This window comes from Nelumbo nucifera, chromosome 3 (assembly GCF_055504915.1).
Source record: "Nelumbo nucifera cultivar China Antique chromosome 3, China Antique-T2T, whole genome shotgun sequence".
Lineage (NCBI taxonomy): Eukaryota > Viridiplantae > Streptophyta > Magnoliopsida > Proteales > Nelumbonaceae > Nelumbo > Nelumbo nucifera.
The window spans coordinates 43,634,194-43,652,237 of NC_142651.1; the positions used below are offsets into that span (position 1 = coordinate 43,634,194).

Consider the following 18,044-nt stretch of genomic DNA (forward strand, 5'->3'; position numbering starts at 1 on the left):
AAGGCAGCGAACAACATCCTATTGTAAGTTTTTTATTTTCTGAGAGTACTATCAGAGAAGATAGGTTGGACCTATCTAGCAAGGGCAGACGAACCACTCTAGGGTTTATCTTTCTATTCTCTAGGGTTTTGTCTTAATCCTGCGGCAAACCCTAGTACTGGACTGAACCTTGTGATCTAATACTGCGGCAAACCCTAATAGTTCTCTCCTCAGCATTGATCAGTTTTAGGGTTTCATATTAACCCTACTACAAGCCTTATCCGTACGGTACTGTCTGGAGTGTACAGCTGAGAATTTGCTTTTAGGACTGATTAAAACCCCAATTCGGCTCCAGCATATCAGATTGTTCTTCAAACTGTTTTTCAGTTTTCTTTTGGGGTTTCGAACTCTTCTAAGGGGGTGAAAACAGTTCGGACTGTTGCTGTTGTGTGTGGTTACTGATTTCAGATCAGTTTATACCTGTTTCATGTACATCTACTGTGAGTACAGATTGGTTCTATACTGATTTTGTGATTGTGGTTGATAGTCCAAGTGTTGGTTTTGACCGTAGTAACCCTATTTTTGAGACTTCTGGTTCTTGACCGAAATGGAGTTTAAGAATCAGGTAGAAGGCAGTATTGGGAACAACAGTTATGTGGTATGTGGGCATTGTAAGAAACCCAAACATACAAAAGAAACATGTTGGAAGCTACAACCTTATTTGGTCCCGGCAAAGTTAAGAAGCAAGAAGGGTAACGTTCATGTGGCAGTGCATACTAATTCAGCACCCTCGTCTGGCACAAGAGGCACATTCTTAGAGACCTTAGCCGCATTTCGGGCTGCTCTTATACAGTTGGAAGGGGAAGTTGGGAACTCAGCTCAGCCACCGCAGTCACCATTAGCCCCCGCCACATTAGATTCCGCAAATTCAGGTACTCGAGCCTCAGCCTGCCATGCCTCAGCTCCAGGTACCATTGAACCCTGTTGGGTAATAGATTCAGGTGCATCCGACCATATGACTAGCTTGCCTTCATTGTTTACCACTTGTCATTTATCTTCTGGTAGGGATAAAGTATCTATTGCTGATGGCTCTCTTGTCCCCATTTCTGGCAAGGGAGACATCAAGCTATCGGATACCATCTCCTTGTCTTCTGTCTTACATGTCCCTAAGCTTGATACTAATCTTCTTTCAGTCAGTAGTATTACCAAACACATGAACTGCTCAGTAACCTTCTTCCCTGACCGGTGTGTTTTTTAGGACCTGAAGACGAAGAAGGTGATTGGGACTGGCCGTGAGACGAATGGGATCTATCTGCTCGGGGAGAGTTCTCGTCAGAAAGAGTCGGGGGATAAGAAGTCACTTGTTTCCCAGAGTGTGAGTTCGGTTATGCCAATTGGGTCATTTATCTTTTCGGTCCTTAAGGAGTTTGTTTCCTAATTTGTTTGAGTCTGTTGAGTTGTCCCAGTTGCAATGTGAGAGCTGTGAGTTTGCTAAACATTGTAGACACTCTTATTCGTTGAGCAATAAAAGGAGCAATCGTCATTTTGATCTTGTGCATACGGATGTTTGGGGGCCATATCACATTCCTTCCATGGGTGGGTACAGATATTTTCTGTTATTTTTTGATGACCATACCCGATTTTCTTGGGTTTATCTTATGCGTTCACGAGATGAGGTTCCCACCCTGACCCAAAACTTTCACCAAATGATCCTAACCCAGTTTGATGCCAAGATCAAAGTTCTTAGATCTGATAATGCAAATGAATACTTTGCTAAGCCATTGGCTTCTTACCTTCTTACTCATGGGGTTATTCACCAGAGCACTTGCCCTCATACACCTCAGTAGAATGGGGTTGCAGAAAGGAAGAATAGGCACATCTTGGAGGTGGCTAGAAGCATTATGTTTACTTCCAATGTCCCTATTCGCTTCTGGGGTGATGCTATCCTCACGGCAGTATATCTTATTAATTGGGTTCCTTCTCGGGTTCTTGATATGTCATTTCCTTTTTCCCTTCTATACCCAGATGAGGAGTTGTTCACTGTTCCCCTCAAAACATTTGGTTGTACCTGTTTTGTTCAGCTTCTCGGTCCCCATCACTCCAAGTTCGAACCCAAGGCCTCCAAATGCATCTTTCTTGGTTATGCACAAACTCAAAAGGGTTATTGCTGCTATGATCCTGTCTCAGGGAAGAAGTTTGTATCCATGGATGTCACTTTCTTTGAGGAGACACCCTAATATTCTCGGGTCTCTCCTCAGGGGGAGAGTAGTGAGCGTGGAGTTTTGGGTCCTTTTCTTCAGGGGGAGTGCAGTGAGGGCAGGGTTAATATTAGTAGTGAGCGTGGAGATTTGGGTCCTTTTCTTCAGGGGGAGTGCAGTGAGGGCAGGGTTAATACTTTTGGGGTTGTTCCCTTACCTATTCCAGTGGGTGATGAGGGCTACAGTAACGAAGGTGGTCAGGGGGATCGGGAGTTGAGAGTTATCACAGGTGATGCAGGTAGGTTGATCCCAGTCATCAGCAGTCCCGACCAGCTCCAACCTCTTCTGCGGCTCCAAGTCCAGATATTACAGTCCCAAGGCCCACAGAGACTCCGTCCATTGTTGCTACCTCACCCCCTGCAGATGACCTTGACCTTCCCATTGCCATCTGTAAAGGAAAACGGCATTGCACCACATCTACAGCCCACTGCATCTCCCAGTTTTTGTCCTATGATCGCCTATCTCCCTCCTACATTGTCCTATCTCACTTCCGTTGCTAATGTCCCTATTCCAAGAACAGTGCAAGAAGCCCTATCAGTCTCGGAGTGGAGAGGTGCAATGCAAGTTGAAATGGATGCCCTGTTGAAAAATAATACCTGGGAGCTAGATGACTTGCCCAAAGGAAAGAAACCAGTTGAATGCAGATGGGTATTTACTGTGAAGCACAATGCGGATGGTTCCATTGAGAGGTACAAAGCTCAGCTAGTTGCAAAAGGATTCACTCAGACTTATGGTATAGATTACTTGGAGACATTTGCCCCGGTAGCCAAGATGACCACCATTCGGGTTCTATTATCTCTTGCAGCAAACTACACTTGGCCTTTGTAGCAAATGGATGTTAAAAATGCCTTCCTGAATGGAGACTTGCAGGAAGAGGTTTACATGCAGTTGCCTCCTGAATTCTATGATACAGAGGCAGGTAAGAAGGTCTGTCGGCTCAATAAGGCATTGTATGGTTTGAAGCAGTCACCTAGAACTTGGTTTGACAGATTCAGACTAGCCCTTGGGAAGTTCGGTTATGTACAGGCCCAGTCAGATCATACACTGTTCATCAAGAGGGTGAAGTCCTCACTGACACTACTTGCAGTATATGTTGATGATATTGTGGTGACAGGAAATGACAGCCCTGAGATTGAGTCCCTCAAACAGCTCCTTCATCAAGAGTTTGAGGTGAAAGATCTGGTTACACTACGATATTTTTTGGGTATTGAGGTTGCTAGATCTAAACAGGGGATCTCTGTCTCTCAGAGGAAATATGTTCTACATCTATTGGCTGAAACTGGAAAGCTGGGTGTCAAACCTGCAGATACACCCATTGAACAGAACCACAGGATTAGTGCAGAGAGTGGGGAGCTGCTTGAAGACAAAGTTATGTTCCAGCGGTTAGTGGGAAAGCTCCTATATCTATGCCTCACTCAGCCAGATATCAGTTATGCAGTTAGTCTTTACATAACAAATAGAGCAAAAATAAGACTGAAATAAATAACAACTGAAACAACTAAATGACCAATAGCTAACCCTAGGCAGACTAGAACACCTTCTGCCCTACAAACACAGTGGGACCGTAGCTGTGGGGCCCACATCAGTGTTCTCTACAATTGTCATGTGCAAAAAAGGGCTCAAAACCTACAACCTTAAACAACCTATGACCAGCCAACCATGAGAACATCTTTCCCAAAATTTTCTGATAAATAGCATCAGCAGAACTAGACTTTTTTTTTAAGACCTTGAATTCCTCTCTTGCCAAAGACACCAAAATCCCACCACTGGGGTTATATTCCGGATCAGCTTTCCTCTTATACTCAACCCTTCCCCCTCCAACCTCTTACAAAGTCCTCAATTGATCCTGGGCAGCAATTTTGTACTTCGAATAAACCTGAAATTCTGCTCCAAATCCCATGAGAGAAACTACAGTGCAGAAAAATATTTGCTATTTCCAGCTGTCCTTCACACAATACACAGCCGTCTGAACATAGCAATAAGCCTTTCCGTGAAGGGTTGTCCCTTGTGAGTATTCTGTTAATGCAAGCAGTCCATACAAAGAAAGATTTTCAAGGCATGTTTTTACTCCAGATGATGTGAACTGGGACTGATTGTCCTTCTGCAATGTCCAAAGCCTTGTAAAAGGACTTAACTGTGAAGCTTCCAGTCTTCTCCCACTTCCAAACTCCTCTGTCAGACCTGTCAGACTCCACCTGCAAATTATACAACTACTGTAGCAACTCATCCACTTCCCAATCATTTAAATTCCTCCTGAATTGTGGGACCCAGACCACATTACCATCTTGAATCTGCAAGCAGTCAGCAATTTTGACTTCCTTGTCCATTGCAACTTGAAATAAAACTGGGAAACTCTCAATCAAGGACTCTCTCCACACCAAACATCCTTCCAAAATTTGACCCGTTCCCCATTTCCTATTCTGAATTTCACTACTTTTGCAAACATATTATACATGTTTTCAATTCCTTTCCAAACTGAGCACCTGTAGGATTGATTTGAAGCTCCCAGATCCCACCGCAAATTCCTTTCACCATATTTAGCCCGCACCACTCCTTTCCACAGCCCTCCTTGATTTTTCCCCAAACCTCCAAAACCATTTCCCTAGCAGAGCAATTTTGACATTCTTCAACCTTTTAACACCCAGCGCCCCTTGGGATTTGGGCCTGCAAATTTTGTTTCAGTTCACCAAGTGGTATTCCTTTTACTCTTTCCAGCCTCTCCAAAGAAAATCCCTCGATTTCTTTTCGATAACAGCTGCCATTGCTGCTGGAATTGGGTGACAGGAGATACATAGGGAGGGAAGATACACACGTTTTACCAAGGTAACTTTGCCTCCATAGGAAAAGGTATTTGGCTTTCCAGGAGGCCAATCTTTTTTCAAGTCTTTCTACATTTGGCTCCCAAACTGTTTTGGAGTTGCACCTTGCACCCAGAGGCATTCCCAAGTATTTTAAGGGTAGCTTTCCCACTCTGCATCCCCAAATCGCTGCCCATCTAGCCAACTCCTACACCTCTCCCACAGCCACTACCTCACTTTTACTCATGTTCACTTGCAGCCCTGAGACAATTTTAAACCATTTCAGCACAGCCATTACAAATTAAAACTGTTCTTGAGATGCATCACAAAAAATAAGTGTGTCATCAGCATATTGCAGTAAATTCACCTCCAACCTCTCATTGCCTACTGAAAAGCCTTCTATAAATCCTCCTTACCAGATCTTTTCACCAATCTGCTGAAAGCTTACACCACAAAATAAAAAGGAAAGGGGAGATTGGGCCCCCTTGTCTAATTACCCTCAAGCTTTTGAAATTTCTGTGGGCTCTTCCATTTACCAAAACCAAGAAGGAAGGAGTACCAACACATACCTCTATCCAGTTTCTCCATTTGGAACCAAAATTCATCCTCCTAAGCACATATTCAAAGAAGCTCCAATTCACATGATCATACACCTTTTCCAGGTCCACTTTGCAAAGCAAGCCATCCCTTCGACTTCTTCCTTCCATAAATGCCCCTTGGCATTCTGAAATGATGCACCCCAAAACTGGCTACATCCACTTTGCTAGCATCTTTGCAATGATTTTATACATACTACCAATCAAACTGATAGGCCTATAATCTTTTACGTCCTCAGTCCCTTTCTTCTTCAGAACAAGAGTTATGAAAGTTGAATTTAGGCTCCTTTCCAGTGCTGCATTTGCATGGAATTCCTCCAAGATGTTCATAATGTCCGCCTTCAAAAAATCCCAACAATGCTTATAAAATGCCATAGTGAAGCCATCTGGTCCCTGGGCCTTGTCGCCTTCCATTTCCATAATAGCCTCTCTCACCTCCTCTTCTTGAAAATCCCTTTTCCAGCTCACATGCTTGCTCATTAGACAACCCATCAAAGTTTAGCCCATCAAGTTTGGGTCTAAACCTCCATTTTTCTTTGTATAAGTTCTCATAGTACTCAACTATACAGGCTTTGATTCTATCTTCCTCTTCCACCACTTCCCCAGTCACTACCAACCTTTTTATGAAGTTTTACCTTCTCTTAGCTGAAGCCATCTTATGAAAGAATTTTGTATTGTTATCCCCTTCTTTTGACCACAAGCATTTGGCCCTTTGTCTCCATTTTATCTCTTGTTGATATGCTACTTTATCAAATTCTGCCTTAGCATTTAATCTTCTTCTTTATCTCCTTGAGAAATTTAACCCTCCTCTTCAGCTTTGTCTACTTCCTGTATTTTCTTGATATGCTACTTCCTGTCTAATTCATGTATTACCTCCAGGCATTTCTTTTTCTTCTATTCTAGCCCCTTAAACACTTTATTCTTCCAAGTCTTTTTTTTTCTCTTTTAGAGCTTTTAGCTTTTTTCTGAAAATGTCTAGGTAAGGGCCGTAAGGCCTCTAGACAGAGATTTGGGAATTTCTCTTCCCAATCTGAAGATATCACAAAACGGTCCAGTTTCACTAAGGTTTGCATCATCTTGATTGTTTGTCCAGGTAAATTTAGCACACAGCAGTGGCAAATCCACCAGCTCCCATCTTCCCATAAAGTCAACAGAACCTCTCATTCCCCTATTTGGTCTGGAACCCCCTTTCTTCTCATAAGTAAATCAAATTGTGCACATAGTACACATTTATTTTATACCTATACCACCCACCTAGTCGATCACCCAGGCAATAGACCTCCAAAACACCTAGGCAGTTGCCTAGTTGACTCCAATGCAATGCTTTGATTATACTGTTAAAATGAAAAGGAAGAGGAAAGAATGCAATTGCCAAATCCTTCCAAGGGAAGGAGCGGCAAGACCAAAAACAAAGCTCACTCCATAAAAAGGCTAACATATACAAATAGGAACCATCTCAACACAGTATGATATACTACCTCAGGATGGATGATTTTTTTTATTAGCAAAAAGGTTTCATTAATAATTCAGAAACTTGGTACAGTTATTAAAGCAATCCACCATCCCAAATTACATCAGTCATCATATTACAATTTTGCCCAAAACAAAAGAGGCATGTCAACTCCTTGTTTTGCTAACACATCTGTCATCCCATTTGTAGTCCTTCTTACCCAGCTGAAATTAGAATTAAACATCTTTGCTAGGAGATCGATTTCCCTGAAAGCATGTCTGTATTTCCAAGGGACTGAATTGATTTTCTTGGTCCATGAAAAGGCTAATTGTGAATCTCCTTCAATTTTCAGTTCCCTAACTCCAATCTGTACTACAAGTCCCGTCCTTGTTAGAAAGCCAATATTTCAGCCTGAACCGAATCTCCAAAGCCAATTGGTCCTGACTCCCAAAAACAAGGCCACTACCACTCCGTGATTGTTTCTAAACACTCCCCCTATGCCTGCTCTTCCTGGATTTCCCAACAAGCTGCCATCAAAGTTCAACTTCAGCTTATTTAAAGCTTGAGGTTTCCATTCCAACCTTACATTTTCTATGTGTCTAACTGTTTGCACCACTTCAGTCCAAGACCTTATTATGTCATTGGTTTAGAATTTTCGGAAAAGGTCCCAAGTCTTTACCCAATGTGCTGTCCTAACTGTTATGGCTTCAATCATTTCCTGCTTTGATTTACTCTCCTCATTAAAGATCCTTTGATTTCTTTCTTCCCAAAGAATCCACACCACTGCTGCTCTTACTGTCCTCCACATAATTCTTCCTCTCTTTTTCTGTTGCCTCAAGAAACTAGAGTTGAACAAATCTACCACATCCCATGGGGGAACCCATCTGCAACCAAAAAGAGAACAAAAGTATTCCCAAATGCAAGACGCAAATGGGCAGGACTCAGGATGGATGGGTATTGGACAGTCAAGAAACATGTTGCAAAAATGAGTATGGCAAAAATGCATATGCTAAGATAGATGAATGGAAAAACTAGAAAGGATAGGATCAGAAATGAAGTCATTCATAGGAACATAGGAGTAGCTCCAAATAGGTGATAAAATGAGAGGAGGTAGACTCAAATGGTTTGGTCGTGTGCATAGAAGACCATCAACAGCACCAATAAGAAGTGATTTGTTGCAAGTTGAAGGAGCTAGAAGAGCTAGGGGTAGACCAAGAACAACATGGATGTAGTAGTAAGAAATGATTTAAGCGTCAATAATTTAACAACGGATAATAGCTTTATACAGAATCAAATGGAAAAACAGGATTCATGTAGCCAACCCCATACAGTTGGAATAAAGCTTGGTTCAAAAACCAAATACTACATCAATCTGAGCCTTTGCACAATTGCTCTAAAGCCAAATATCAGCTTGAATCAAGTCTCGGGAGCATACAAGACCAGACTAAACCATCACCTCCCTCTCAGCTAAGAACTTGCTCCCCCCAACCCCTGAGGGCTTAGTGTACATTTAGAGGTTCTAACAATTGCTTTACTTCCAAAAATTGTTTCAGGTGTTTTTGTTAACTGCTGAATAGGGGCTGAAAGCAGAATGCAGAAAGGCTTCTAAATTTAAAATGCCCCCACTCCACATTTCAGTCACCAACCTCCTTATTTGCAGAATAATGAAGCGCAGCCACTGAGGTGATTATTTTTCTGCTAAAAATTTTATCGTATGCCATCAATAACCCTAGGTTTAAGCCATTTTTAAATTTGGAACTTCCCAAACTGCACTTCAGCACCTATTTCAGCAGATACCAAAAAGCACCTTTTATAGAGACCATGATCAACTACATGGAATAGAAATTTTATTTCTCCCTGATTAATGGGTACTACCTTTTTTTGGTAATAAATAAAAAGTAAAATTTATTAATAAAAAAAAAGGTACAACTGAGGGCAATGAGAAATCACCAGAAATACAAAACAGTACAGAGATGGGCACTAAAATTAAAAGACAAGACTAAAGCCAAAAAAAGGACAAAATTTTAAACCAACTCTAGAGAATTCCAAAATCCAAACACCAAGATCTCCTTTTGAAACCCCTTCAGACTTTTGCTTCCTCAGCCCTTCCATCAAGACCATACCTTCTTACAAACTCCCAAGAATTTCTCATAGCCCTGATGATCCTGTTGCCCCTTCCCCCTTTCCTTTCACTCAACTTCAAATGAGCAATAAAATCACCCCCTCCCCCCCCGCCCCCGCCCAGGAAAATCCCTACCACCGAGAGCTTCCTCTAGCTCCTCCCACAACTCCTCCTTACTGCCCTCCCCTGATGGCCCATACACGATTGACACCAAAAGCCTGAAAGAATACCCTAGAAAAAGCCACCTTGGCCCAAATTTCAGAAACCCAAATCACCACCAAACCCCTGACAACCCCTCAGCTTCACAATCAGCCCACCCAAAACTAGAAGATCCCCACAACTCCGACATAAGATCCGTATCTGTTTTTTATTCGGAAGGCCCCGACCTAATTCCTAACTACCTCTCTTCTTCAGAAATCCCTTAACCCCCTATCATTCCAAAAGACAATTCTCAACATAGTGCTGAAAGAAGAAGAAGCTGAAACAACGCAAGTTTCTTATTTCCTATTTTCTTTTCCTTTTTTCTCATTCTCTTTTCTTTTTTCTTTTTTCTTTTTTTCTAAGAAGCAAGAATCTCCTTTGTGGGTAGTTTGTAATTCCCCTCCAATTCTTGGAACATTTTCCTTGTGAACAACTCACCTCCTAACACAAACAAACCTAAGACTTTTACATCCACTACCGTATCTGCAACCTCATTTAAGTCAATAGTTTTATCAATCTGATGAGTCTCATATAAACAAGCTTCCTCCTCACCTACCTCGCTAATAATTCCATCCTCATCTGATGAAAGAACTTCATCCTAATTATTTTCAAGGTCAGACTCTTCAGCAGTCTTGTCCTGTATGCTCTCTTCCTATTATACACTTCAGGTCATGAGCTGACCTGGCCTTTACCTTTGTTTCTTCCCCCTTCCACTAACTCCTTCCCCTCCAAAAGAACAGTCATAACCAAGCTAGAGGGAGGACCTTCTTTGACTCTATCAGAGGTCGGTTCTAGAACCTGGTCTGTCCCCGCAATGGAGAGAGGAACAGCCCCCAGATCCTTTGAAACCTCACTATCAACCTTCTTCCCCTTATCAAACTCAGAAGTTAAAAAGGAATTAAAGCTACCTACCTCTAACATGAAGGGCTTGTCTTCCAAAATGCTGCGACCTAAGGCAATGCATACAACCAACTCCTTTTCTGCCCCAAAATCCAGAACAGAGTCGCCCTCCAGCTTCCCTGGTTGAGACAAAGTAAAATCAACCTTCATGCCTTCAAGACTCCTTGGTGCTTCACTTTTCTCCTCCAAAGACACCAAGCATCTTTGGTTCTCTTGGACAGAGTCTTGTCCCTTCTCAGAACAATCACCATTAGCATGGGTATATCTCATAACAAAGCACCTGTAATCTCCTTTTTTCCAAAAACACTCATGGTCTTCCCCTGGATGTGTCTCTTTCCTTTGACAGCCACTGAAGCTTCTGTTCCTTCGTTCAAAACACTGTTATTATTATTGTTCAGAACAGGATTTGATATGGACCATTGCTAGATCAGGTTGACCCATGGTTTACTTGGACCAGCCCCACTTAACCCGAAATTTAAAGTTTTCTCTCTTTTCGATCTGGTCTCTAGAGTTTTTTAAATTTACAAAATGAGCCACAAAGGTCCCCGACCTTTCACCTTTGACTACACCCTTGCTCTGCAACTCTCACAACGCAGAGCAAACTACCAACAGTTTTTCCAAACTATTTCCCTTTAGCGCCTCTCTTGCTGCCTTCTAGTCTTTCAGACGGAAAAGTGGATCTTCCCCTGCTATTGAGCTCACATCCTCTGTCTCAACTAAGATTCTTGCAAACTGAATATTCTCCCACCTCCTATTTCTAAAATCGAAACTTCTAAAGTTTCCAACAGCATTTCCGATTGCCCTGAAAACTTCTGTGCCCCATGCATGTAAAGTATCGCTTGGAAATTTTCAGTACTTTTATTCACTGAAGTAGACAAAAAGTTTTAAACAAGAAAGTTATATAGACAGAAAAATGCATGAAGGTTTGGGTTTTTTATCAGTAATGGATATATTTCATTGAAAAAAAAAAAAAAGAAAACAATCTGCTCAAAAAACAAGCAGAGGCCAAAAACGGGTACATCAGAACACCATACCAGGTGTCTACACCTGAAGAGAAAAAAAAGGAAAAAATAACTTTACACAAGCAGTTTAGCACCCATTCCTGGGCATCCCAATTCAAAACCTTCCCTACCCACCCCTGCTCCTTGGTACCCAAGTGAATGAGGCATTCAAAGTGGCATCTAGTGAGAAAGATTGTCTCACCAGAGTTCTAAACTCCCATGGTATCTTAACATTTGTCCTCATCCAACTTAAAACTGTTCGACAATTACCTTCCACTTGCACATTCCTCAGTCCTGCCTCACCAACAGCTTCAAACCATGAATCAAGGCTAGCAGTTCTGCCCTCAGAGAGTTCCCATTGCCAACTGGCCCAGAATAACTCAGGATTATATTCCCCCCATGATCCCTTACAACTCCACCCACTATGGAAGCCCCTGAATTTCCAAGACAGCTCCCATCAAAGTTTAATCTAATCATCCCTTCTACATGAGGGGCCCATTCAGTCAATCCCTGTTGTTTTCTCACTTGAAAGGCAGCCTCTACTACTTGACATCCTCTCAATAGACAGTTTAGACAAACACCTCTACAATGTTCACATACCACAGCCCAGTGAGCAGCCTTAATCTTAATCAGTTCAAATGTTTCCTCTATAGATTTTCTTCAAAAATCCTTGCATTTCTTTCACACCACAACCCCCATAACACTGCCCTACGCAATCATTACCACAACCCCCATCAAACAAAGGAAATGTCTTCTATGCAGGATCTCTCCTACACTGCTCATCATATTCCCAACTTTCTACAGATTTCCTCATAAAATGTTCGCCCTAAAAAGAACAACCCATGGCTTCTATGCAGGATCTCTCCTACACTTCTCGTCATATTCACAACTTCCTACCAGACAACCTAGTCCAGTGGCAAAGATATCTCAATTTGGCAAACTTTGCCAAATCAGGCTGCTTCTTTGGACAATTGTCCTCTTTCCTGACTTCCTCTCTACATCTTCTACATCACCAATAGCATCAGACACCATATCCTGCTCCCCAACTCTTCCTTGGGCAGTAGGACCTTTTACCCCTCTGACCAAAACTCAGTTGGAAAAAAAATTCCCAGGACAACAACAGAAAAATCTGAAACACTACCAATACAACCCACCATCCCAACAGATGGAAAAGACATCAAGTCATCAATTCATGCTTATTACACTATAAGAAATAGCCTCCAACCCACTCAAAGCACTATTGTCACCAGAACCCCATTCCCATCTCCCATCCCAGCCTCATAGAATCATAGTTCAAATCATGTATAACCAAACAGTTCTTGCCAATACAGACAGACTGCAGCTCCCAATAAGTGGTGACATATTCGAGGAAGGCCCCAACTTAGAACACATGATGGGATGCAATTGCCATAAGATACGGATAAATTCAATTCATTACTATGTGCATAATTGCAAGAAGGAACACAGAGAAAGACACAAGTTAGTAATTACCACCTCTCAGCCACTGCCAACAGCAGCATCACCATCATTGGGGCACTCTCCTCACATGCCATCATCAATAAGGAACCCAGCGTTTTATGTGCTAACCTGCTCAAGGCAAACGTGACTCTTACCTTTTCTATGACTACAAGTCTTCAACCCACCAGATTCAAAATTCCTTTGATACCCCTTAAAATGGAAGAACTCTCACTTAAATTCCCTTGGATCCAGGGTCCAATAATGGCCTTATCCTTATGCTGTCTACTGCATGTTCCTTGTAGGATGAGTGTTGAGAAATGAGAATTATATAAAAAGTGCATGTAAGATAAGAGCCCAATAATGAAACTTGGGCTTCAAGTTTTCTTTCTAGTCACATTTACAGTAGCAAGGTTAACTTAGTTCTTTACCTAATGAAGAGAGACAAATAACTATATGGCAAATTGACAGCACCAAAACCAGAGAGCACAGCCATGACAGTTACACCTATCACTCCAATCCTGCTGACCAACTGAGGCATGGTGAAGAAACCTGGAAACAAAAAATTGATGAAAACCGATTTCGTTAACTAAAAGTTTATGTCAAAAGAATGGAAACATAAATGTTTCCTTGTTTTACTTAGAAGTTAGAAATAAGGCACAGGGAAAGGGTGAAACATGGGAGATCAAATAAAAACTAAACAGCCCAAACATCTCTTTGTTTCTTGAAAAGAATAAAACCAAGTAAAGCAATACAAGTAGAGCAGTACCTTTATCAGGGGAAGGCATTGGAAAGTGAATCCCCATGCGCCAAAAAGCATATAGAAATGCCAATAAGAATAGGATTGCCCCCAGTGCAGCTCGTTCCTTCCTCAAACCTAAGATGAGATAATGAAGTTCCGGTTTTAAAGATTAAAACACATTTGAAGGAGTTTCCTAGACAATTTATATGATAGAAATCAATATAACAAAGCATCCTCATTGTGGGCATTTCAAATTATTCTCTAGTATTTCTAAAAGATTTACATGAAAACATTTTCCAAGATAAACTACCTACCTTTTATTTCTAAAATTATTATCTAGTATTTCTAATGGGCTGGCTGATGGATTGACAAATCAAGAGGAAGAGAGAAGGAACCTATTTTAAGGGCATGGTAGTACCCATTGATGTCCATATTCTATGATCAGGTTATCTCAACCTCTGGGATACCTGTCCTTTGTATTTCATGATTTTTCCTTTTTTTTTTTTTGATAGATAACAGAAATAATTTCATCAAATAAAAACGCCTAACTGGCAACTGCTCATACAAAGAACAGACGGCATACAAAGTACATTGTGAGGACAACCAAAGACTACAAAAGCTTTACAAATTACAGCGCAGCCCTGGGCAACCCCAATCTAACACCTCTTCCCCCACCACAGCTATTGCTAAAGAGTCCACTGTCATATTTGCACTTCTAGGAACCCAATTGAATAAGGCATTCAAAAAGTCCCTATTGCAACTGCCACCCTCTGCTAACTGCTTAAACTCCCACGGTAAATGATCTTGTGCTCATCCAAAAAATCACAGTTTGACAGTCCCCCTCACTATCACATCCCTTAACCCCTGCCACTGCATCAGTTCTAAACTTTGAATTAAAGCTAACAGTTCTGCCCTTAATGAATTACCCAGGCCTGCTGGACCTGAAAAGCAGAGGATAATACTGCCACACTGATCTCCTACAACACCCCCCACACCAGAAGGCCCTGGGTTCCCAAGGCAACACCCATCAAAGCTGAACTTAATCAAACCTGCTTCAGGAGGAGACCAATCCAGCAATCTTTGCTCTTTGCTGTTTGCTATCCTGAAACCCAGCCACTGTTTGCCAACCCCTTAACAAATCACTGACAGACACTCCCCTAAATTCGTCAGTCCCTAGTGCCCAATGTGACACTCCTATCATTGTAATCTCTAGCATCTCTTCAACCGGCATAAATTTCTCCTCAAGAAGTCTTGCATTCCTTTCACACCACAACCCCACAGAACTGCTACCCTCATACATTGTATTTCAGGATTTTTCTTTAATAAGGTTTTGTTATGTGACTCATTGAAAAACAAAGATATTGGTTACACATGTAAAATTTCCAAATCCTCTTAAGTTCAAAAACACAATAGTATGAAATTACATTTTTTTCAGAATAGTTTGATCCTTTCATTCATTTATTTATTATCTATTTGTTTATTAATTTATGTTGATTGGCAACTGGCAAGTCAGTGCTACAATACAATGAACCCTCATAAAACTCCCTTTTGCTAGGCTGTCAGAAACCAAAGTAGTGGATATTGACATCCATCAGAATGAGGGATTCAATCTAAAGGTGAAGGACAAAACACCTCTTAACCACTCTCTCATATATATATATATATATATATATTAAAACAAGGAAGTCTAGAAATTTTCTCCTGTTTTTGAATTTTTTTAATCCATGTCATTTTTTAACCTACCAATTAGCTACTTTCCCCAAAAAAATCTTCCTAAAATCTCTCTCTCCCTCCCTCCCCCACTATCCCCAACTTTCTCCTAAATTATCTCTAATTTAGTAGAGAGCTTCTCTCCTAAAAATTATCTCTAATTCTTATTTATCTTCTCCCCCACTTTTTATCTACATCTATCTAAAGAAAGTTTGAATTAAAAAAAATTATGAATTATTTAAATATTCCAACAAAAGTATATAATAACTTTAAAATCTTTATTAAAAAGACAAAAAATAATTATAATCAATTTAATAATATTCATATTAAGAATAATTATATATTTTTAGAAAATTCGTCACAAAATTATGTACAAACGATATAAATTATGCTTTTCGGATCGTTCAATCTAAATGTTATTCAAATAATTAAAATCTAACACTAAAAATGAAATATTATTTAAATATTTCAATAACTAAATATTTTAAATAACAAAACATTAAAATTAACATTTTAAATCAATTAATAATATATTTTAAATATTTACTGAACAACTTTCAATTATAATACATAGATTAAGATTTTAAATATTTAGTTAAATAACTAAATATTTTAAATAATGAAATATTTAACATAACTAGATTTTAAATAGTTAAAATAACAAAAGTATACATTAATAGTAATATAATTTTATGGATTATTAAATTCAACAAGTAATTAATATTTTAAAATTTAAATCATGATATTATTTCAATAAATAAATAATATTGTAAATAACTAATTTCATTTATACCAATTAATAATTCTAGAAAATAACTTTCAAAAAATTAATGTTTATTAATAATAATTTTAAAAACATAAGCTATATTTATTATATATTTATATATACTAAAATTAATATTTATTGTATTTCACTAATTATTTATTATTTTCTGTGAGAAATATATTTTCAATAATTATGTATAAATCTATTTTGTTTTGTTATTTTATAGAAAATTTTCAATACTTATTAAATCAATTAATAATATATTTTAAATAGTTACTGAATAACTTTCAATTATAATACATAGATTAAGATTTCAAATATTTAGTTAAATAACCACATATTTTAAATAATGAAATATTTAACATAACTAATTTTAAATAGTTAAAATAACAAAATTATGTATTAATAGTACTATAATTTTATGGATTATTAAATTCAACAAGTAATTAACATTTTAAATTTTAAATAATGATATTACTTCAATAAATAAATAATATTGTAAATAACTAATTTCATTTATACCAATTAATAATTCTAGAAAATAACTTTCAAAAAAATTAATGTTTATTAATAATATTTTTAAAACTTAATCTATATTTATTATATATTTAAATATACTAAAAATAATATTTATTGTATTTCAATAATTATTTATTGTTTTCTATGATAAATATATTTTCAATAATTATGTATAAATTTATTTTTGTTTTGTTATTTAATAGAAAATTTTCAATAATTATTGGAGTTTAAATTACTGTTATTTAGCTTTTTAAATTTAATTTATTGTGTATTTTTGCTATAAATTTATAACAATTATTGGAGATTAAACTATTGTTCACGGGTTGGTTCGGTTTAGTTGTAAATTGTTTGGCCAACCAAATTGACCTGGTCAGGTTGGGGGTTGATCACTCAGGTTATATTGGTTTGGGCCAATTTTCGGTTTGGTCGGTTGGTTTGAAAGATTTAAACTTAAAAAATTAAATATAAATTTTAAAAAAATTACAATGGAATTATTAAAAAATAAATTCAAAAATTAAATTTATGATATAAAATGTTTTAGCCTAGGAAATATTGGAATTTTCCCACTTTCCTGTATTAAAAATACATTTAAAATATAAAATATTAATAAATATTTATGGTCGGGTCATTCGATTTTAGTCAACTTACAAATGGGCAAAGCGAAACTAATTCAACCCATTCGGGTTAGGAAATTGTTGAACCAAAGCCAACTGGAAATACTAGAAATCGGGTTGGTCAGTTTCATTAGTTTGATTAGAAATGGCAATGGGACGGGGTGGGAATGAGGAGCCTCTCCCCATCCCTGTCTCCACGGGGATCCCCACTCCCTGTGATTCTTTATAATATCAACCATTATGTTTTTGTTTTTTATTTTATTTAAAAAATAAAAATAAAATAATTAAAATTACAATCCTATTAGAAAAGATTCAAACATATTCAACCATTTTTTAAAAATATTAACATATAGACGTATGTATACATATATACATATATAAACGTATGTGTGTATATATATATATATATATATGTTAGCGGGAATCCCATGGGACGGGGATCAGGGTCCCTATGGGGTAGGGAGTGCTCTCCCCGTCCCTGTGCCATCCTCGCCAACGGGGATGAAAATCTCCCCATCTCCGTCCCCGTGGGGGGAAAATCATCCCCATCCCTACTCCATTCGTGGCAGATCCCCACGGGGATTGAGGAAATGGGGAAAATTGTCATTCCTAAGTTTGATAAACAACCCTATCTAAAATTAATTATTGTTATTTTTGTATTGTAAAAAAATTATTAAAAGTAGTATATAAAATATAAATGATTATTAATTATTATATAAAACGATTATATACTCTTACATGTTTCTATTATTTATCTTTAACTTAACAAATCCCGTGCATTGCACGAGTCCCCACTAGTAAGTAATGACAATGTGGGAGTCTCCCTCAATGATGAGCCTCATCACATAGATACAAAAAGCTGGAAACCTCCTAAATATTCGTAATTTGAAACCTTTTTTTTTGATAACTTTGAAATTTCTCATATTTTGCTAG

General features: G+C 38.6%; 1 protein-coding gene across 1 annotated transcript in view; it reads right to left on the reverse strand.

Annotated features, from left to right (window-relative positions):
* The window catches only part of LOC104612894 (GPCR-type G protein 1), a 53,106-nt gene that overhangs the window by 27,730 nt on the left and 7,332 nt on the right, over nt 1–18,044 (reverse strand). Inside the window, exons 3-4 of the mRNA XM_010280534.3 lie at nt 13,530–13,637; nt 13,192–13,312 (exon numbers count right to left, since the gene is read on the reverse strand). Of these exons, the coding sequence (XP_010278836.1) occupies nt 13,192–13,312; nt 13,530–13,637 (229 nt within the window). The remainder of the gene's footprint in view (nt 1–13,191; nt 13,313–13,529; nt 13,638–18,044) is intronic.